This window comes from Myiozetetes cayanensis, unplaced genomic scaffold (genome assembly GCF_022539395.1).
Source record: "Myiozetetes cayanensis isolate MyiCay16 unplaced genomic scaffold, myiCay2020 scf19, whole genome shotgun sequence".
Taxonomy (NCBI): Eukaryota; Metazoa; Chordata; class Aves; order Passeriformes; family Tyrannidae; genus Myiozetetes; species Myiozetetes cayanensis.
Window position 1 is genome coordinate 13,471,881 of NW_026087400.1, and position 23,455 is coordinate 13,495,335.

The following is a 23,455-nucleotide window of genomic DNA, read 5'->3' on the forward strand; positions in this document are numbered from 1 at the left end:
CTTAGACTTTTTCCCAAACATCTCTGGCCACTGGCAGACACAGTACTCTGGCAGTAGCAAGAGTTCTGAGCACGTTCCTTTCTGTCCAGTTTTTCCTGACCTTTGCAGATACTGGTGGTATCTCCTCTGTCTGGGTATCTGTTCCCTCCTGCCCTAACTTCCAGCCAGCTTCCACTCACAGCTCATTAGATGATCCTGGACACCAGACATCAGGTCACTGTGCTGAGTTGGCAGGAATTTCACCTGAAAAGTGCTAGCGCAATTAAAAAAACTGCTACCTTTTACCATAGCTTTTAGTACCCTCATGGGAAGAGGCTACATTTTATGTAGAAATATGAGCAAGAATGATCCTGCTCATACCAAATAGGTCATCCTCCCCTAGGGGAAAAATAATAAGAATAAAAAAAATCATTCTTCCTCCAAGAATGTGGGACCAGAACAAGCTTCTGTTGGATAGGAACAGCAAGTCACCCATCACCTCTCCTAAAAAACTGTCCAAAAATATGCTTATTTCATTTCAAATGGAGTGACAATTCCTAGAGTCCATACAATTAGTCAGCAATTAACCAGCCTAATATCCAGTGACTGAAGCCAGGACAAATGCAAATACTCACAATTGCTATCACCTTTTCCAATTCATTTCTGCAGTGCCTGGCAGACTGATCTGTGTTTGCTCCATCAGCCTTCCCCCTCCCTCCTGGCAGGGCCCTGCTCCTACGTGACCTGTTTGACATTCTCCCATCAGTTCCACGTTGGGGTAAAATTCTAATTTGAAGTCACATTGCTTTCACCTTCTACCAATATTCTGCACCTTCTGGTTTCAATCATAAGCTGAGAAAAACCCGATTTCCCCAAGCACTCCTCCTCCCCAGGGCTTCAAACACACGCAGGCCACAGAACAGTTAACAGTTAAATATTTTCTTGCCAATATTTTAAGAGTGCAGAAGGTTCCAAATTGCTGGTAAAATAAACAATGCCAGACTGTGAAAACTCCTGCCTGCCATATACTCTGATGTTAACAAGAGTTTCTTTATTACTGTAACCTTTCAGAAGCGAACAAAAATTATTTCTCTACCCTAGTTCTGCCCTCAAGTAAAAGGCAAAGGAAGAAAGTGAACCATGAAAAAGCTGCATGGTAAGACACTGTGAGTTTTCCATCTTACTTCTGTATTTCATTCAGATTCGATGCTGCTGTGAATAAATAAACTTCCAGAAGATCCTAAAAGAGTGGGCAAGGATTTTAAGAAGCCAAAAATTTCCTTATACAATGTTACCTGAATAACATGGATTAAACCTACATATGGGCCATCTTCCCTCCTGCAGGGACATAATAGAACAGGAAATACAAGAGGGCAAAATCAGGATGGTCTCAAGGAGACACAATTACTTTTAAGCTCCTCAGTACCCAGCTCTGTCCCCTGGGGCTTTAGACCTGGATTTCCATCAATTCAAGGGGCTCTGCCACTTCCTCACTTTTGAAAAATGAAGTCTTCAAACAGCATTTACAAACAGAAGGCATTGCCAGCACTCAGCATCAATGAGACAAATGACTACACAGCCCAGGAGGCACCCCCTAAAACCACTGGTCATTCACAGGCCTGCCTTCTGTTCTCTATCAAATCCACATGGATTTATGGAATCCATGCCCAAGCCATCTCAACAACAATTCACATCAGCATTGCTCATTTCATGTATACCAAGACTGTACTGACCCCACCTCCCATCCAAAACATCCCCACCAGCATCTCCCATCCAAAACATCCCCACCAGCATCTCCCATCCAAAACATCCCCACCAGCATCTCCCATCCAAAACATCCCCACCAGCATCTCCCATCCAAAACATCCCCACCACCACCTCCCATCCAAAACATCCCCACCACCAGCTGAATGTCCCTTTTTCTCTGCAGTTACCCTTGTGGACTCCAGGCCCTCTGACCAGTCTGAAAATCAACATAATTCACACTTTGCTAGTGACAAATAGAGATCTCTAAAATTACTGGTATTTTGGTTGAATCTTTTAAGCTTTGGCATTATTTCCTGACCTCTGAATGAAACAACAATACTCGAGCTCTTACAGAAGTGTAAGGATAATTAACTCCAAGCCCCATCCAACTTAAGGAAAAGTTAAATTACTCATTCTCGAAGAGGAAGCAGAAGGTATCAGTGACTTTCTCCCTGCAGGGAAAAGCACAAGCAACAAGATGATTAAAATGCATGGGAACAACAGGAAAACTCTCCATGGTTGGTTTGGTCTGATCTAGAACTGACACTGGTCCTGGTATTTTCTTTTTTTATGAAGGAGCTGAAAAGCACATTCATGTTTTCACTGCTGCAGCTTGGAGCTGTTAAAACAGAACCAAACCCCCACTGGAGATGCCCTGCTCCAGGAGTCTCAAAAGCACACCAGCTGATCGGGGGCAAACTCCAAAAGGATGGGAAGCTGGGAATGTAAATGTTCCAAAATAAGTGGCATAACCACACGTCACTGAACCCTGCACTGACAGCAGGTAATCACAGCCTGATTGGTGAGTGAGGCACAAAGCACTGGCAGGAGCCAGGTCACAGTGACAACGCAGCTGGGACCCCCCTGCTGAGCCCAGAGACCACGCAGGTCCTGCAGGGATCCCCTTCCTGCTCCCACCATCACCTCCAGAGTGCCAAAACAAAATAATGGTGCAGTTGTTGGGAGCTGCCATTGCACTGCTCAGTGTTTGACCTCTGGCAACTACACCATGGGCTGGAGAGCCCCAGGAACACGGGGCAGCACCAACACCCACGAGCACCATGTGGGGGAACAGACTTGTCTGGCATGTGAGTCCCTCTGGTGATGACAGGGGCAATCCCAGAACATCCTGAGGTGGAAGGGACCCATAGGGATCACCCAGCCCAACTCCTGGCCCTGCACAGACACCCCAACAATCCCACCCTGTCCCTCAGAGCATTGTCCAAACCCTCCTGGAGCTCTGGCAGCCTTGGGGCTGTGCCCACTGCCCTGGGGAGCCTGTTCAGTGCCAACCACCCTCTGGGGGAAGAACCTTTCCCTATAAAATAGATAAAGAGTCATTTAATACTGAATAATGAGAGAGGTACCTCTAGAAAAGGTGCCACAAGGCAGCTTCCAGTGTAATTCCTGCAGGCACCAGAACGAGGCCCAGAACAGCCCAAGGACACCACCTTACAGTAACAGGATCCAACACATCTGGGAAATTTCAACTGTTTTCTTTATGCCAGACTCTACAGAACACTGGGGCAGGCCAGCTGAAAAGAACCCAAGCATATATTATACCTTGATTTCCATACCAGGGATCTTCAACGTGCCCCAAACATTTCAGCCAGGTGTGTGAGTTCCACAAGCTCTGTTTACCTTAAAGACCACCTGAGGAAGAGACCCCTATTTCCAACCTCCATGTCCTGGTAAAGCTAAATTTGTATTACCACGTGTATTGGTTGCTCCAGACCTCCTCACAGTCAAGATATTTCACATGCACTGTCCTGTATATTTAAATTAGTAATGTTTCCAGAATCAAATTTACTGAATTTACTCTGGAACAGCACTTGATATTATTATTTATGAAATGACAAAGTACTGGAAACTTGCTGTGACCTTTCAAGCTCTTTGAGAAAGGATCTAGGGTTGATGAACTATTTTCTGTGATGTTCTTAAAACGATAACTTGAGGTAAAACTAATCATACAATGCCTGGTATCCCATTTAAAACAAAACAAAAAAAAACACACAGCAATTTTGTATCTCACTACTTTGGCAAGAGTTTAGGTTGGTTTTTAAAAAGAGAACACTTGGAACTGGTGAGATTCTATATATTCTAAGTGGTCATTAAAAATCATAACATTTTTCTCCTTAAAATGTCCTAGTAAAGTATTTCGAAATATGCACAGACCATTTGAAATTAAACCCTTTGCTTCTTTAGTTTTACAGGTTTTTAAAAAACCCTTTCATCTGTCCTGAACACTATCCTCTACCTCATACCCAATCCTTTTCCTTAAACATTTCTCTGAAATACTTTGCTTCAACACATTTCCTTCACCCCAACTTCCCATTCCTGTCCCAAAATACTGCATCCACCTTCCTTCTGCCCCTGTTCTCTTTCAGAATTCCTGTCCCAAAATACTGCATCCACCTTCCTTCTGCCCCTGTTCTCTTTCAGAAATGTACTTTCTGTTCTGTGCATCCCAAACTGACTCCAACACCTGCAATCAGATTTGACAGACAGACCTGGAAAGGACCCCTGAGTATCCCAGCACAGCAGCTTCCCACTGCAGGTGAATCAACAGTTCAATTCATACAAAACTCAAGTTCTACATAAAAATCCTATCCATTTGTGCTCTCAATCCTCTAAAGCCATTCTACAACCTTGCTGGTCTCACTCCAGCCACGACTTCTGAGCCTTCAGTCACAAAGGGCAGAGTTTTTGTACTCAACAGTAGGAAGAACTTAGAATTATATCAAGTTTAAGGAGTTCTGTAGCTACTCTAAGGTAAAATGGCATTTTTCATCAACTGAAATCTTCCAATTGTGAAAAGAGCATCAAGACAGAAAGTGGTGTTCAAGTTCCCAGCGCTGATTTCAGCTCTCAGTTCCACGTATCGATTCTGATGGCGTTACTTCAGATGTACACGAGTTTAATTGAGAGCAAATTATGGGTCACTGGGTATAAACAGCTCTAGCTCCAAGTGCAACAAAGGCTCCATTGTGCTGCATACAGCAGAGCCAATAAACCAATTCAAAAGACACCTAGATGTGTTCCTAGAAAAAAAAAAAAAGGGGGCACAGGGGTCTAAGTGGTCCGGTGGGAAAACAGGAAAGTGAGGTTATGGTAAATTAAAACAGCTTTGGCCCGCTGGGCTTGACAGCTCCCCCCATGTCTTATCTCTTTGGCAGCTTTGGGAACATGTGTGGTTATGAAATGAATTGTTATTTTGCACTGAAAACAACCTGAATTCATTCCAGCAGCACAACTCCACCACAACACAGCGTGGGCAAAGGGAGCCTCCAGGTTACTGGAATAAAGCCTTAAAAGGGTCTCTCTGAGACAGCATGTGATTTGCACCCAGAAATATTAGTGTGGGGTGCTTGGGGAAGGGAAAAGGGGTGTTGGGGGTTTTTGTGCTTGTTTTTTTGGTTTGGAATTTTTTTTGGGGGGGGGGCAGTGGGGTTAGGGTCTTTTGTTTTTATTTTTTTCCAACCTCATACTTACTGTCCCATTACCAGCTGAAATCCCATTCCAGGGAACTCCAGCACCTACAAGTCCTTCTGCAGCTTCATCTAAAGAGTATTAAAACACACTGAAACTTATAACAACTTTTATATCCACAGTTACTAAAGCACAATACTCAGGCCAGCCAGGCTGATACTCAGGTGGCTCCAGAACCCTGCTGGGAGGACAAACAGCAGCAATGTCTAGGCCTGAGTGAATTCCCTCCCCAAACTGATGAGGCAGCTGCCAGCTTGCACAGTGTAAATCTATTCCCTGCAAGCCACGAGGTGGAGATCTCTGGCAAAGCAGGATCCAAAGGAAGTCTTTTACCCAGCCTAATGTTACTATTAACACTTGGAGCCATTGCATCAAGCCAATTTTTCTGTTTGTTTTTAAAGTTTGATAGAAATGTCACTAGTGGAAAAATTAAGTAAAGAGCACTGGTTAGCCACAGAACTGGACACACCTGGCTGCAAACCCACCAAAAGAGACTGACTTCATTAGTACGAGGGACAGCAGAGTAAAATTTATATCTGAAATATGCCTGCACCAGTAGAATTTGCTGAGGCCACAGGCTCTCCGTGTGTTTTTACAGCTGTGTCAAGTTTGGGTTTCTGACTCTTGCCGACATTCAGGAGTGCTGAAGGAGCTCAGCCTAACAGGTCCCAAAACTTTGTAGCTGAGATTTAGATCTCAGCAGTTTTAACAACCAGGTTTTGAAATAATACAAACTCCATTTGGAGCTGGAGCTGATGTAAATTAGCAGTTAAAATGCTTTACATTCTATCCCTTTTGGGCTCCAGTGGACCGGTATGTTTAAGAGCAGATGGCATATTTCAAAAAAACATGGATATCAATTCTGGAATACAGTGTCTTTTTTCTGCATCAAGGGTTGGAATTGTTGCTGGATATGGAGAGGAACTGCAGCTTTGTCTGTCAGCAAGTTTAACTAATTGCATCCAACTGGCAATTCCATACAGGTGCTCTGTCATTTGTACCACACTGCAGGAATTGGAGTTAAATCTTGATCTGTGATAGAGTGCATGAGAGAAAAAGCAGGGAATGGAATTTCCTAACCTTCCAGGATCGATGCAGATGATAATTTAGCACCCTAAAAGTATCCAGTAAAATTTCTTTTCCTTTATATTACTTCTGAGAAAGGCTCAGATTCTGGAGTTTGAAAGCATCGACAGAGAACGTTAATGACACCTTTTTATCTACTATTCTTGATACCTTTGACTACCTTCTTCTGGAGGTAGAATATAATACTGATTGCAGGACTACACTGCTTGAAAATAAACAGTTGTTACCTGTTCCTCCATCAGCTCACAAACCTTCTACTTCAGTCTAAAAGAATTATTAGTGATAAACAGATCAAGATTAATAAAGAGAATGTAACACTGGGGTAAGTGCCCTTTATTAGTCATTTAAAACTCCTTGCAGTTGCTAAAGGTGAGAGGAGAGAAAGAGTTCAGTCAGGGTACAGCTGTGGGAAGGGGAGGGAAGTGAGTGAAGTGAACAAGCATGGAAGAAACAGGACCTGCCCATGCAGGGGCACGGGGGAAGTGGGATAGGAGGGTTGGATCACTGGCACTGAGGAAGGAAAACAGAGCAGTGATAAGGAGCCAGGGAACTGCTGACATCCTGAAACACCAATGCATAAGTTATTTTCACCTAACATACAATAAATACTACCAGGAGAGACTAAGAAGTTAATTTGCCTTGACAAAAATCACAGAATCACAGAAGGTTTGGGCTGGAGGGACTTTAAAGCCCTGCCATGGGCAGGGACATCTCCCACCAGCCCAGGGTGCTCCAAGCCCTGTCCAACCTGGCCTTGGACGCTTCCAGGGATGGGGCAGCCACAGCTTCTCTGGGCAACCTGTGCCAGGGCCTGCCCACCCTCACAGGGAAGGATTTCTACCACATATTTAACCTAAATTTCCTCTCCTTCAGTTTGAAGCCCCTCCCCCTTGTCCTGTCACTACAGTTCCTCAAGTCCAGGCCCTCTCCAGCTTCCTTGTACCCCCTCAGATTCTGGAAGGTGCTGTGAGATCTTTACCCAGCCTTCTCCAGGCTGAGCACCCACAACTTTCTCAGCCTGTCTCCACAGGGGACTGACTATGAATAATGACTGAAAGATCAGGAATAACTAAAAGATGAAAGAAAAAAAAAATCACTGAAGATTAATGAAAACCCTATGCTTAAATATACTGACTATACATAGTGATGTAACTGCTTTGGAGATCAAACTACAAGACAACATTTGAGGTTCACTCATATAAGGCAAAATTAGGGTCAAAAGGAACAGACAAAAGAAGAGCAACCTTAAATTTACATCCAGAACAAAGATCTGAGCTGTGTGTAGTTCCTAGGGAAAGCAGAACCAGCCACTGATAGGATATGGAAGGCATTGGATAAGGACTAAAATGCATAAGCTATTTCATTCATCTTTTCCTCTGGTGCCATCATCTGATTTGTCCTGGCTCGCTCACACTGCCTTATCAGAAAGAGGAGATTCCCATCCTGGAATTTATGTGAGCACATTTACATAGCAAGAAATTCTCAGATGCATGAATTTATGGATCTAATCCAAAAGAAGATTAAGAGGATGTCTTGTCTTTAAATGCAAGATGTAAAAAAGTAAAGCTAAGGAATTCCCAACAACTAGGAACAAACCCTGCTGCTGATGGGACGACTGAAGTTACACCAGAATCAACACTTTCTAAAACTACATACAAAATAAAAGATCAGAGAGAAACTTCCTGAGTTACTAATGTGATTGCATCTCAAATCCTAACTCACTAGTTGCCCTGGCAGCCTCTCCAAGAGACTGACAACTAAGGCTTGACAGTGTGTCATTACTGCTACATGGAAACTGTCACTTCTCTAACAGCCCAATTTATTTTAATCACAAACCTCTATTTAATCACTCAACAGTTCTTTTCCACAGCACAGGAGACCTTTCCCAGTCCTGTCCTCCCACAGAAGTGCCCTCAGCTTAGGCAGCCTCACCTGTATCAGTCACTTCCTTGCACTGCTTCTGCACTGCCTTCTCTCAAGGCAATCACCAACACAGGACTTAAAGGCCAGAAATGACCATTCCAAATAACTACCATAACCTTCCTCAGAACAGGCCAGAAAGATTCAACCTTGTTCTTCCTTCAAACTTGCAAATGAACTCTCCTTGGAGCTACTCTCTCCTCAGAATGGTTCTTTTGTTAATAAAGTCCAGGTATATTGAGAATACAAACCAAAAAATATACTTATGACTAGTTATGGTCCTGTACAGAAACCTGACATAAAAATCTTATTGATTAGCTTTCCTTTTACCATTTTAGATACGGAGAAAACTCAAAGCTCTGCTGGAATTATTGAAGTTGTGGTTATCAATTTGGCACCAGTCACTTTTCTCCCCACTCCAGCTGCTCATTCCTATCCCCAAACGCCCTTTCTGTTACAGCACAGAGTCACAGAATCGACTGGGATGGAAAAGACCTCTGAGATCATCAAGTCCAACCCTCAATCCACACCACCGTGGTTCCCAGCCCATGGCACTGAGGCCACATCCAGTCTCACCTTAAACACCTCCAGGGAATGGAGGGTGGTGACTCCACCTCATTGCTCTTCTCTGCCCCTGCTCCAGCCCCTCCATGTCCTTCCTGAGCTGAGGGCCCAGAGCTGGACACAGCACTCCAGGGGTGGCCTCCCCAGCGCTGAGTGCAGGGCAAGAATCACTCCCTGCTCCTGCTGCCACTGATCCTGAGCCAGGCCAGGAGCCCTTGGCCCTCTTGGCCCCCTGGGCACACTCTGGCTCCTGTTCAGCTCCTGTCCCTCCACACTCCCAGCTCCCTTCCTGCCTGGCTGCTCTCCAGTCACTCTGTCCCAGCCCGGGGGGCTGCCGGGGGTTGTTGTGGCCAAAGGGCAGGACCCGGCACTTGGCCTGGTTGAGCCTCATCCCATTGGGATCAGCCCATGGATCCACCTTGTCCAGGTCCCTCTGCAGGGCCCTCCTGCCTGCCAGCTGATCAACACTCCCCCCCAGCTTGGTGTCATCTGCAGATTTGCTAAGGGTACACTCGATCCCCTCATCCAGATCATCAATAACATATCCCATGAACAGCAGAATCCATTTCTGCAGTCACATGGCAAACCATGTGGGAAATTCATGCATTTAAACCAAATCAATATCTTCATCCAGGCCTTGATGCACTTTCAGAAACAAGCTCAGTGGCTCAATAGAGGCAACAAATGGTCAGGAGTGAGGGCTGCATGCATCAGCTTAAGGTAATAAATAAAAGAGCAGCTGCAGGTTGATTCTCAGGCATTCTTCTAAGAAATGCGAAGTCACAAAACCATTGAAAGATGGGAATCATCAGGATTGCCACCACCAGAGAGAACTTACCCCCATGACCTTACCACGCTGCTCAACATCCTCCCACATGCAGTGGACGATGTAGCGACACATGTACTTCCCTGTGCGGCCCTCCTGCTTCATCCGGACCAGGCACATCCTGCAAGGACACACACCCTCCAGTCAGAGCTCCCACGGCTTTTTTCAGAAGGAAAGACTCAATGACACGTTATTTCAGCTCATTGAAGATTTTCCTCACAGTATATGTCTGTGGTCAGGAAAAAAAAAAACACACAAGGAGATTTTTTTTTTTTTTAATAAACTCTTCTATTCTATACTCAGGAGCTGTATCTGCTGGATTTTGGCCAATCCAGCCATGGAAGAGTGATAGTGGGCTCTATTCTTGTTGTTCAACACTACTGGAACCTAAATTCCTCAGCCTTCAGAAGATCCCACCCTTCGCAGCAGGAACACATGGCTTGTCCGATGCCAGGCCCTGAGCCAGCTGCAGCTCAGCCTGGGGCACTGAAGGGCTGTAAGAGCCCCAACCAGCCAAGCTGGGAAACCTTCAGCAAGTTACAGGCTTCAACCAAATCCACATTAGCCATGTCCTAAACTATTTCAGCTCCAGGGGTCTTTGGATACATGTCCAACCACCTGGCAAAACCTCCACATGCAGCACAGGAGAGAACAACTCAGAAGTCTGAAAGTTCATTGTGGGATCTTAATGACAATATCGGGTTGAGTTCTCTTACTTTTTTTAAAAGCATTAAAGCCACTCGAACTTCATTGCTGCTGTCCTGTCCACAAAATAAATCATATGAACAAACGTTTTATTTGGCCTTTTTTACAACATCTGTAAAGAGCATGAACTGAAGCCCAGGCTGATCCCTCACTGAGCTGGGACCAGTCCCATCACCTGTCCCATCCTCTCTACATCAGAGCAGCTCTGCTCCTGTGCTGAGGCAGAAGTGCCTGCCCAGGACTGAGTGACTGTAGATGAGATGATGCTCAAACACTGGAGCTGAGAGAAGTCATTGCTTTTCACAGACACGCTACAAGTGGGAAGCTGCTCACAGGTGAGGCTCCTTACAGCTCATGTCAAACCAGCAGAGCTGGAGGCCACTGGGAAGCTGGTGCATATCGACAGTGCTGAATGTGCCACAAGAGCTGAGAGGTAAAAACAATTTTTTTTTTAATAGGTTCGTTTCTTTAGTGTACAGAAGATCTGTAAGCATTAAAAGAATCTGGTGACCTGTGAATGCCAACTCAACAGGGAAAATCACAAACACCTGAGGTGTGTCCTGTAAAAGGACAGATGAAAATCTTTATGATGGATTTTCTTGTCTGCTGACTTGTAAAGACATTAACTTGCAAAAGAGGCATGACAAGGAGACCTCCAAGCTGGAGGGAGTAAGAGATTCCAGGGAGAGGACAGGAGGAGAAGGGCAAGGGCAGTCAGGTAAGGGAACACTGGGAAGACTGTGGCAATTTCTGTCTCAGGAACCAGAGCTGTGTAAGAATTCCCAAGGTTTACATTATGGCAGTGACAACTCGGTGTCATTCCAACAGCACCACCAAACAAATACAATTAAGATGGTATCAAAACCAAATCCTCATTTGTTCACAGAAAGATGACAAAGCTTTCAGCTCAAACAGTGATAAGAGAACAGCTGTCCAGTTGCCAGCCTTTCCACAAAACAAAGAGCTTAAAACTGTTGGGTTTTTTCCACCAGTTTGAAAACCTTTGTTCTTTTTGTGCATTTACATAATTGAGCTGTACAAAAAAGTGAATTATTTAGAGTGACTGAATCCAAAATTTTTACACACTCTTAAGTCAAAACGACTCAGTTTAAAGGACAAATTTTGGGCTAGAAAAGCATTTTTACACTTCTCTTGCTGAGTACAGAAACTCAGGGGTGAGAAAAAAAGAAAAAGAAAAGAAAAAAAAAAAGAGTGGCTTGGCAAGAAAACCTCCTCCCAAGCACAAATAGTGGTTCCTACCCTGTGTGCCTTTAGTGGTGGAGAAGCAGGAGGAGAGAGTGGTGACAGACCAACAGCCAGCAACTGGTCAGTGATGAGCAGGTCTGGAGGGGTGTTCAGAGGAAAACCTGCTACTCACAGAGCCTCAAAGGCAGCTCTGTTCTTGGATGCAGTGCTGTCACAGAGCTGTTCTGCAGCACCACGAGTGAGATCATGGAATTCTGCAGTTTATTTGAAAGTTTGGTAGTTTGTTACTTCACCTGCTGTCTGAGGTTTAAAAGACACAGACTCTTTAAAGCCTATAAACCTCCTAACTAGATCACCGTGGTGTGAAACATTTTATTGTTTCACTGCACAATCTGTGCTGTAGTTTAGTCAAATACTGACTCATCTTCACGAAAGCAAAATTACTGCAAACTATCTTTAGAAAGCTGTCTACCTCACACTGCTTGGGTTGGATAATTTTTGCTTTATTTAAGTTATGCAGAGAGATTCTGTTGAAGAAAAGGATATGAAAGGATGACTGAAAAGGAACAGGAGCATCTGTAACCTGACCCATCTCAGCTGAGATGATGCCACCTCCCACAACAGCCTCAGCTACAACTGCTTCTGTCAGTATTCCCAGAGTGCCAGATGGGCTGGAAGACCAGAAGTGAGGGTTGGCAGCACCCTGATGACTGCCCTGTGCCATGCACTGAGGTGAGATGATCCAAAAACAGCAAAGCCCACTCGGAGCTTCCCGCTGTCCCCTGCACCTGGCCACTCATTCCTGCTGCCTCAGTTGCTCCAGAGCACTGGAGCTGTGTTGTTCAGACACTCCTCTGGTTTAACAACACAAGTATCAACAGAAGCTCTGGAAGGCTTTATTCTGTTTAAGCCATTCATGGACAGCCACCAGCTCGGGGGACAGCAGGAAGCTCCTGAGCAGACTCTGCCCCAGCTCTGGTGTGACAATGCACTGCAGTGAACGGTGACAACGAGCACAGTTCTGAACTCACCCCAAGGAGGTTTGCCTGTTCTCCTGTGCCCCAGCCTGGCCACCCAGTGCTGTACCTCCAGCATGGCCAGGGCTCTGCTGGGACCAGCTGACAGAACCCAGCCTGGCTGTGCAGCCTCCTCGCCCCTGGGGCCTTGGCTTAGGCCACTGGAGCCCGTTCCCTCTTGTTAAGGCAGGACCAACTAAATGCCTGAGACATTCCAAATAAACTTATTCCTAAAACCTCTCTCAAGCAGAACTATTCTGATGCAATTAAAGCCCTCTCCCACGAAAATGAGCCTGTTCCCTTTCTTCTGAAGCAGCACATTTCAGAAGAGAACAGTGTCCTCAGTCTTCTGGTGCAAATCAGAGAAACCTTTTCCGGTAGGAATTGTTTTCTACGTATTTAGGGTTCTTGTTCTCCTCTGGACTTCCTCAGGCTGATCAAAACCTTCTCAAGTGCAGATTTCCTTAAGAATAACAATGCTTAGATGAATTTTTGCAACAGGTCTTTGATCCTTTCAGAACAGGAATGGCAGCACGACTATTTTGATCCTAAATACTTCAGGGGTGTCACCATACTTGGTCTGGTGAAAACATGAAGGGAGCTCTAGGTATCCACATGATAATATTGAAGCAAGGCACTTCTTAGCAGTCACCCAAGTCACTTCTTTGGCAAGTTTGGTAACAGCTCTGGACTCAGCCAGTACTCCACTCACACTGTGTGGGAAAATGCAGACCAGCGGTGGAGATGAACAGCTTGAGATTTTCTAAAGGTCTGGACTTCCAAACATAAAGCCAGAAGTCCCCCTGACATCAAAGGTGTGAAGTAACAGAAACAGCCTATGAAAACATGACATCTAGGAAAGCATAATGATAGGCTGGTTTTCTAAATAATATTGATGGGTTGATTTTTTTAAAGCGTGATTTTAGCACTGCCTTGGAAGGCACTGAAGTGTTTCTAAAGGAACATCATCTTGAAAGAAGTTTGTAAAAGCAGAAGCTAAACAAGAGAGCCTGAATTCCTCCCTTTCTGACAGGAGGTAAGTAGAAAAATCCTATTCACCAGACAAGAAGAAATAAGAGCCAGAGAGTCAAAGAGGACCCACAAGAATCTGTAACATAAGAAGTTTTGCCCTGACAAACACCTTAAGTCCTGGGACACAAAGGGCACAGAAAAGTAGACCAGAAGAGGCTGGGAAATGACAACAGCAAGAAAGGAGGCAAAGTTCACCGAACTAGAAAAAATTCTCATCCCCACTAGCTCCAGAAGATACTGTAAATCAGTGGAAACTAAAACCCTGAATAAGAGGGAACAAGTCAGAACATCAGAGAGTGACGCAGATTGCTCTGCAAGGGGGAGCAGATCACGATCCAAATCTCTGTGCAGGTCGTTGGCCACCAGGTCAGGAAGGTTTCAAGGCTCTGAGGTGAATGGTCCAGCAAGAGAAACAGGACCAGAGCCTTCAGACAGGGTAGGATGTCCTTGACCTTGCCAGAGCCAGCAAAAGCAAAATCTGCTCCCACTTTACTGAGGTCAAACTGCTTAAAGAAAGAGAATCCCAGAGAGCGTGGCAATAAACCTGCCTGGGAAAGCAAATTATGTCAGGGCAGGATGCTGGTCACTGAGCTCTCCAGAAGCAAAGCCTGCAGCAATTCCCAATGACCCAGGTAGTGAGCAGGCCTGGCACAGGCTTCTGTGTCCTGGAATATCAAACTCAACCTCCCATCTGAGGTCCAGAATGACAGTGCTCCTTAGGTCAAGCTGCCAGGAACACAGAGGAGCCAGACTCACATACCCGGGAAAAATCAACCTTCAGTGCTGCCCTCCACACCCGAATTTCCACTGCTGTCACACGAGGCAGAGGGGTTTGGTTCTCTCCTGCCTGTGGAGGATACTGCTGTCAGCCTGTCCACCATATCCTACACAGAAGAGAACTTCAGCTCTCCTCAGTAAATCTCTCCTTACCATCACCAGCTCAAAGCGTGGCAACTCTCGCCTTTCTTCAAAAGAAGCCCACGTAGCTTTGATCTCAGAAATCTGTGCCTATCCTATACCAGTTTCATCTCTATCATAGTTCCCTTGTTTATTTTTATTCTTAATCTTGAATTTCATACCGTGTATCAATCACAGGATATATTTTCCTGTCAATGAGAAACAAAGATGATGTGGGAAAAAAAGTGTGTTTTTAGCAGATTCATCTTACCTCTTTTTGTTTTTCCCCAGACACTTACAGTTTTCTTTTCAATATTTATTGCACTGGTTTTCTAAATATCTATATGAATTATTAGCTTATCAATTAATTTTAAAAGCCTTTTTCCCACAGGGAACAGTAGGAAATAAATAAACTGCAAGTTTCAAGGGTCTTCCTTCCTTGATTCCACTGATTTATTCACTGATTATAATTTCAATGGTTCTGCTAATTTGTTCACTCTTTAGTGTAATGAGCTGCCCCATCTTTCAATACATTGAGGAGATAGGAAATTAAAAGGAGGGGAGGGGAAAAAGAAGAGGCAAGGAAATAAGGGGTCTTAAGTGCAGCTATTTCAGTACAAACTTCCTTTCAGCCTTTGGACAGCTGAACCCCAAGTCTGTGGACTTCAGTTCCCTGCAAGATCTGGCATTTACAAAATGACTGCACTCCCTTGTGCATCCCCTGACCTTTACAAGTATGCAATGCTAGATGAAAACCTGATTTTTTTTGGCTACTACTTTCCCAAACGAAAAAGGGAAAAAAATGTCATGTTTAAGGTGTCAGATATTTTTACATGCAGCCAAGCTGGCATTCACCCCCCTGCATGTGCCTTTCAGAGGTGCAAGAATAAATGCCAGTGCTGTAATTTGTTAAATGCTTCTCATCACCACAAATTCTCCCAATTTAGAAGACTTCTACATAAATTTAAACTTTTCCTAAAACACCCAAGTAAGATTTTTCCACAGAGCCTGAGAAAGGCTTTTAGAAAACTCATGGCAAAGATCATTCCACTAGTGAGGAATTTTGAGATGTGAGAGATGTCAGCTTCTCTATGGCACTTTTTGTTCTTCAGTAGAAAACTGCTGTAATTCAGTCATCAGTAAAATGAATAAATCCTCTATTAGCAACAACCACAGAGCCTACTTTTTCCTCACATTAAGATACATATCACTCTATTTGCTGAAAATAATTATATTACTATTTTGATTTTCACTTACCAGACATGAAGCTGGGCTACCAGGAACCATGAATTCAAAGTATCAGGCATTTGGCACCCTTGATGAGAGGGGGGAAGACACAAAAACAAAACTAAATGTTAGTATGAACTCCATCACATTTTGTCCCTAACACAAAAATCTAAATGCACTTTGGTAATTTATTTTCAGTAATAGGAGTACATATACATTGGAGGAAATATCATTTACTGTCATGTTTGTGCTCAAACTCTGGCACATGCAGCCACAGGAGCTGCAGATTCTGAAATATTTCAGGTGTTTGGGGCTCACTGGGATAACATTTACAAGGGGGAAAAATTAAACAATGGAGAAGGAGACAAACATGTGGCTTCTAGGTCATCAAGTCCCAAACCACTAATGAGTAACAGGGAGGAATCAGTGGATGCTTTGCTCTGTTCTTACACTTTTCCTTTACATGTGCTGCTCTCTCCTGCCAGGGACAGAATTCTGTGTCTCTGATTCTAAGTAAATCTGTAAATCTGTAAATCAATCAATCTGCCCTGATTTACTCCAGCACAGCCCCCGGCACTCTGAGCGTACCTGCCAGGCTACATTTGGATTAAAACCACTGACCAACCACACAAACAACCTGTTTGCAGGTTTAGCTCTACTCCCACAGCCACTGGTCTTCCCAGAGCTGGCTTGTCCCCATGTGTGCTCACAGGATGGATCTCCACATGCCCTTAGGATGTGAGGCTGGAGATTCAGGCTGTGTGGCACAGGAATCAGAGTCCTCCTCCTCATGCTTGAAAACAAGGGACCTATGGGTTCTGTGCACACAAATCCCTCAGTTCCTGTCAGTCCTAAACCCTCCTCCCAGGCACTCACCTCGACATTTGTTTCCTGGAGAAGTTTTTAAGGGAAGTCCCTAATGAGAGGGACCTGACACAGTCACCTTGGCCTACCCAGCACTTGGCCTTGTCTTCTGGGCTGCTCAAAGCTGGCTGGAAGAGGCCCAGAGAGCATTCAGAAACAGGCTCTCCAGTCAGATGTGCCTCAAGGAAGTCAACCTTATCTTCCCTGGGTTTAATATATTCCTTCCCCACTCCTATACTTTCTGGCTCTTGAGTATTCCCAAGGAGATTCACCTGGATCATGCAGCAATACTTTCACAGCCTCTTTCTTTACGTTTGCCAACTCTGGTCAGGCAACCACCAGAAGAACCAAACAAACCATGACTATTTCTCCCTCCCCAGAGAGGTGACTCCATCAGTCCTAGGGGGTGCCAAGCTTCAGCATCAGTGCCCATACATCACCTCTAACACAGTACAGAGACACTAACAGTCTGTGTTTGGAGATTAAACACAAATCTCCCTCAGCCTTCTCCCCTTCTGGCTCTCTCATTCCTATTAGAAATAGTTCCTGTGCCTAGAAACGACTCCTTTGACCAAAAGCCACGCCAAGGCATCTCTAACTAGGGCAGGAGCACACAATGCCTGCATTAACCAAACCATTTCAGTCAACAGAGGTTCCACAGGCAGGAGTCAAACACCCAGTTCAGACAGAGGTTTCTCAAGAAGGAGTTCCCATGGATCAGTCCCCCACCACAGAAATCACTCTGCAGTGGAAAGCAAAGCTCACACCTCTACTCCTGGAAACATGGAAAGTTTGTAAAGACCTATTCAGTACCCAGGAGGGAAGATTTTTTTTCTCTAACTTTCCAAGTGTTGCAATTCTATTTTTATAAATCATTTTTTAGCTTCTATATTAGGACCGTCTGCATCGAAAATTGAAAGGAGGGGTGGCTCCTTTAAAGCAACAAGTCTACCCTCAGCTATCAGCTTGTAAAAAGAATGAAATTCTAAAACTTAGAGGGTTGGAACACCTTACTCTGGGAAACTAACTGGGGAAAAAATTCCATCCTATAATGAAACAGAAAATTATTCCCCACAGAATTCCTGTTGGTAAAGCTACCTATGAAATTACTGTGGTAACAGCTGGGGAATAAACCTGTTCTGTGCCCAGAACACATCCTGGTCACATGGAAAAGACATGGATGCTCAGGATTATGAGGACATGTTTTCCTGCAGTCGTGTCCTGCACTTAAAGTTCATGAGGTAAGGGATGCAAAACTTGACCATGAACTTTTTCATGACAGATCATCTTTGCCACTCCCACAATTTTAGGAAGGACACACTGGGATAATATCCCCACATCCTGCAAGAGAACAGGTGCACTGTGTCAGTGCTCCCCTGAGTGTGACAGGCAGCTGATGGGCTATGGGAGACACAAGAATCCAGAGTCCCCTAACCTTCAGCCCTTTGGAGCTGCTTTGAGTCCCACTAGAAGCCACCAAAAGGCTGTTTTGGTAGGGTCAGCTCCCTGCTGCTGCAGCTGCCTGACAGGAGAGCAGTTAACAATGTTAATACTTGAAGATGAATTCCAAGTAACCCAACAGTCCATGTTCATCAGCCAAACTCCAGCTCAGCTCTGAGTATCACCTGCCTGATCCTAGAAGCTCTTTTGACCTTCCAGGTCTGAGGTCAGGCATGCAGCTCCCTCCTCACAGGCTGCCTCCTCCCTTTCACTGGAACTCCCCAAGCTCTGTGCCAAGCCTGGCACCAGGAACTTTACTGCTCCCTCTATTGCTTCTCTCTTCTTCTTTAAACAAGAAACAGCTGAAGTCATAAAACAGCTCCTCTTTCCATGTAAGCAGCACAGTACAGACATTTGGGATACAAGCTCTAAAGCAGAGTTCCCATGTTTTGTCCATGAATGATCCAAACCCAAGAGACCACAGAATGGCAGGTATAATAAAATGAAGTGCAGTACAATACTGAGAGTGTCAATTAAAACACCTCCTTTATGTTCTACAGCAGCCTTATGACTTGCACATCCATAGCCTGTAATTTGGGAACTGCTGTTCTAAGGCATATACAGAGACAGGCAGTTCACTGTGCCACAGAAAGCTGGAAATTCCAGGGTTCATCAGCAGAAATACAGTGAGATAGGAAGAGAACCTGTGAGACATAGTACTGGCCCTCACACAATCCACTCTCCACCCTCTGTCAGAGCACTACCTGACAAATTCCACACACCAGTCCAAGTTCCATCAGGTCCCAGTGCAGCTGCTGTTGCTGCCACAACACAAGCACACCACAAAAGCACGTGCAGGAGCACTGGAGAAGGCTCTCTGAGGAACGGGTTTGCTCGCTCGGGGTTAACGAGCCCACGAGCTGTTTCACACACGGATGGCTGTGGGTTCCCAGGGTCAGCTCAGTGGGGTAACAGCGCTCACACACGGCACAGAAAGGGCTAATAAGCTCTCCAGAGAGCAGAGCTGCCTCTGTGCAGTTCACTGGCATATCAACACCCTGCAACCAGAGCCAGGAGTGCTGGGGGCAGCAGAGCATAATCACAGCACAGGCAGCACCATCCTGCCCTCGGGGCTCCCCAGCCCAGCAGGCACCAGGGGAGAGAGCTCAGAGTTAGTTTTTTTCTGTTCCTACTCATCCCCCCAGGCTGCTCCTTGAGCAGGGAACAATGAGCTTAAGCAATGTCCATCTGTAGTTGAAAAAAGTTAAAAAACAGCTCCTGACTGACCCAGCTTGATGAAGACATGGTGAACAGTTTCTTTGGGACCACAAGCACTGACCCCAGAGGCACAGGTGTTCTTACACCACCAATGCACTCCATCAATCCCAGCAAACCACCCTGATCCTTAGGCAGCAACTGTCTCAAGCCAATACAAATATGTGTTACCCTTTAAAATACATGTTTTCTTTCTAAAACAGTAAGACAAAAGCAAAACCACAACTGAAGTTCTTTTATTCAATACTACTGAGTCTGAAAATCTCTGCCAGTATCTTTTTCACAGACATGCTTTGACAGTCCTTGAAATTTTAATCTAGGACAACATTTATGTATCTCTGTATGATTAAACAGAGATGGTGAAACACCAGTTAAAAACAGGAAAGCCCCTGTCTGAGAGGTAAATACCACAAACAGAAGAGAACTTATCTGAGCAAGCCTGGGGTGGGGGGCACACAGCTGGGGAGAGGGCTGTGCACAGGGAAAAGGTGGTTCTCAGTTTCTGATCACTGATGGTGAATCCTACTGCTCACAGACTCCTCTCACTCCTGTGGCCGCTGAAACCACATCACAGGTTTGGAAAACCTTTGGAAACCACTGGAAAATCTTGCAGTAGCAACACCACGTAACAAACCACCCTCAAAAAGCTCTGCACTGGATGAAGACATCCCTTCAGCTGATCTCTCAAGAGGCAGCAGCCCAACCTGTGCTCTAAGAAAGTATTTGGAAGCTCAGGAATCCCAGTGACAGGCCAGATCCAGGTAATGGGTTTACTACAGCTAAAGCACACGGGAAATAATGCTCACAAGAAAAAATATTACTGAAGCTTATGTAAGTCTCAAAAACACATCTTTGCCCTTCACCAGCCAGATCTGATACTACTCAAAGCAGCAACGGATTTTTTAGCTAATAATTGTGTACAGCATGGAAAAGCCAAGCCAATCCAAGCCAATGTCATACCTAAATACTTACAGGAGGGACCTGTGTCTCTGTTCTAGTCATACTCTCTACCCAGGCAAGAGATGTGTCCTGGTCATGGTCAGTAAAAACGTAGGGAGTCTCTAAGTCGTAGCTAAACCTGGCCCAGCCATGGGGGAGAGAGACAGGTAGGACCCTATGATCTTGTACCATAAAAAGCTGTGCCTCAGAGGAAGGGGATGGTTCTCATCCTGCATCCCAGTTACAGCGGGGACAGCACTGCGTGGGACACAGAGACCATCTGACCAGAGTAAACAGGGAAGAGAGACTGGAATTCTTAAGTTTGTGCCACACCTGGTAATAAACAAGGCAATATCCTTCAAAGTCCAGGATATTCCGAGTTTTACCCATCCCCACTGCAGCAGGTAAAATGTAACAATCACAGCCTCCAGAGCCTGCCCTCGTCACTCCGGAGCCGCAGCACCGCGAGCTCCCAGCCGGCCACGCGCCGGCAGGGCCTGACCAGGAAAAGTCTCTTTGTTGTCGTGTTTATCGGGACCGGTGCATCTAATGACACAATTCCACCCCACAACACGGGGCAGCAGCAGCCCCACAACCACCAATCCGTTACTCACGGCTAAAAAACTCCTCGTAGTCGGTCTTCTCCACGCAGCACGTGTACATGCGCAGCGCCGCCACCTTGATCTTCTACGGCAGAAAGGAAAGGCAACACTTGAACCCTGCGCTCCTGAGAGCCCCCCCCGAGCCCTGCTGGGCTCGGTAAATGCGCTGCCACCCGCTGGAAACGCTTCTCTTGAGAGTCACAACCACCTGGGATTTTCAGGAGCACACTGAGCTGTGCCAGTAATGGCATGAGGATAATGAACCTTGCCTCGAGGAGAAGGAGTTATTAAATGGCTTCTTGAATATCCTTCCCAATCTAGGTTGACACAATACTTGACATAATAACAGAAAAAGAAATCCCCAACAGAGACTCCAAAGAGTCCAGTTCACAACTCCTGGTTTTCTCCAATAACTAAGTGATGTACACCGCTGAGAGTGTTTTGTACAATTAAAGTTTTAAATATTAAAGAAGTCACATACCAGACGTGTCCTAAAAATAGTAAATAATGTCCTAAAATGAAATGTCCTAAAAATAATAATTTTTCCTAGAAAAATGGAACTTGGCTGACTAAGCTTGGAGAGCAAGAGAGGAATCCCAAATGATGAATGACATGAGGTATTCCCAAGTGCTTTGGCACTTTTCATTTTGTTTCTGGCCTGCCAGTGCACCCAAAACACTTCCAGTGCATCATCCAAAACACAGACACGTGCTGAAACTTCAAAGGCCACAATAACTAACAGCAAAGATCTTAAAGAGCTGTCAGCCATTCCTGTTTGCTAACATCAGGGGAAGAAAAATTAAGAAAAATTTGAAAACTCCACAACTCACTGCCCTACCTAAGCCAGGAAGTGGCCTTGGCTTTGGGTTGCTTTGGTTTGGTTTATTTCTTTTTTATTTTTAGTGACATAAACCAGGGATCCTCTCAGTGCTCACTGTATTACAGGGATGAGCAACCTGCCTGGTAAATGGCAGTTCAAATCACCAAAGTAATTACGTGTGTCTTGTGCAGCCAAAAGGAAAATAAAAAAGTTGCAACTGCTTGCTGAGGAAACACAGGAGCCCATTATTTTTCTGACTCAGTAATCTCAAGCTTCTGTCAAAAATCAAACCTACATCTAAACTTGAAGTAAAATAATTTACACTGCTTACAGGAATTGTGGAGGTTTCCCTTTTAAAGGAAACACTGCCTGGCCTGGGAGCAGAGATGTCCCTGGTGGGAGCCACTGCCCCAGAGCAGGCATTACTAGACATTAAAAACAAATTGCAAAGAACAGTCCCCACAATCCAGCCCTTAAATAAGGCAGGTAACAAAGGAGAAAGGGATGAAATGTAATCATGGAAGTTTTAGGGTGTAGAAGAGGCGTGGAGGAAGGGAGAAGAAAATGGAAAAAAAGCAGAGAAATATGAAGAAACTTCCCGAAGATCTCCTAGAGAGCACTGGCAAGGCCAAAAATGAACTCAGGTCTCTTGGGCCCTAACCACAAAATAACTCTCTCCTAACCCAGGTTCCCCAGCCAAAAACAGGCAGTAAAGAGCAGCAATTAAGGAGAACTCTGAATCAACACTTAGAGCTAATAGGAATCTTTATTACAACAATATGTACACAAGCACATGGGAGAGAAACTACACTCTCATGAGGTTTAACATCACCTGATTAAAGCCACTGATTTAAACCAAAATACCTAAGCCTCTAATGGGTCAGTTATCTTTGCTTTACACCTTCTGAGGAGCAAGATGCAATCAGCAACAGTTTCAGATCAGTCTCGGAGGACGTGCACTCTGCCTTGCAGATATTCAAAGCACCTCAAGATTTTTATTATTTTTAATTTTTTTCTACTCGAAGAACTGATTTTAATTCCAACACAATTGGGCTCAGCCCTTCCTTCAAGCTGCCTTTTCCTCCCACTCCTTTATACTCTCTCCTAGTTCAGAGAAATCATGAATTTCATCTTTTTCCTTCTGCCCAAGGAAGTGAAGGTGTTTCTCACCAAACTGCTCTCTTTTATTCAGTGTTAACAACTGCTTTGTGAAAGGGCTGTTTAAAGAGAAAAGGATAATGGGAAGGACCTATTTGGGACTCTGCCCTGGTCAACTGCCACTGAGCAGTGCCTTGAACAGCAACACATCATTTCTCCCTGCTGACTGCTTGGGAGACCCTCCAGCCCCAGAAACACAGAACCCTGGAGGAGGCTCAGAGAAGGGCAACAAAAATCACAACATGGAAGAGCCTCAATAAAAGACACAAGTTAGACTCAGCCTTCTCACTGCAGAGAAAGGCATAGATACTACATAATATATACATCTCTCAAATCATCAGTGGAAGGCAGAATGTGATTAAAAACTCCAAGGAAAGAATAATCACCTTTTTTAACTACAAAATTAAAAGGCATCAACTAAAACCAACTGTACTTCTTCCCCCAGTGGTGCCTCAGGCGATGGAAATCCCTGATCCTGAATGCTATGGAAGCTACAAACAAAGAGTTCCAAGTGCAACTGGACCCACTTATAGAAGAAAAATCAATAAACACTCTACAAAAATGTCTGTTTTCACGCAGGAAGTCCTAAAACCTGCGGAAGCTGGAGGAGCACACGAGACAATTATCACAGTGTGCTTCACCTGTAATCGAGTTCTTCCTAATT

The 23,455-nt window shown here is 44.9% G+C and overlaps 1 protein-coding gene across 1 annotated transcript in view; it reads right to left on the reverse strand.

The window, feature by feature from the left end:
* LOC126639132 (ubiquinol-cytochrome-c reductase complex assembly factor 1) overlaps positions 1-23,455 on the reverse strand; it is a 47,012-nt gene that overhangs the window by 12,737 nt on the left and 10,820 nt on the right. Inside the window, exons 5-7 of the mRNA XM_050313682.1 lie at positions 20,826-20,898; positions 15,724-15,781; positions 9,623-9,731 (exon numbers count right to left, since the gene is read on the reverse strand). Of these exons, the coding sequence (XP_050169639.1) occupies positions 9,623-9,731; positions 15,724-15,781; positions 20,826-20,898 (240 nt within the window). The remainder of the gene's footprint in view (positions 1-9,622; positions 9,732-15,723; positions 15,782-20,825; positions 20,899-23,455) is intronic.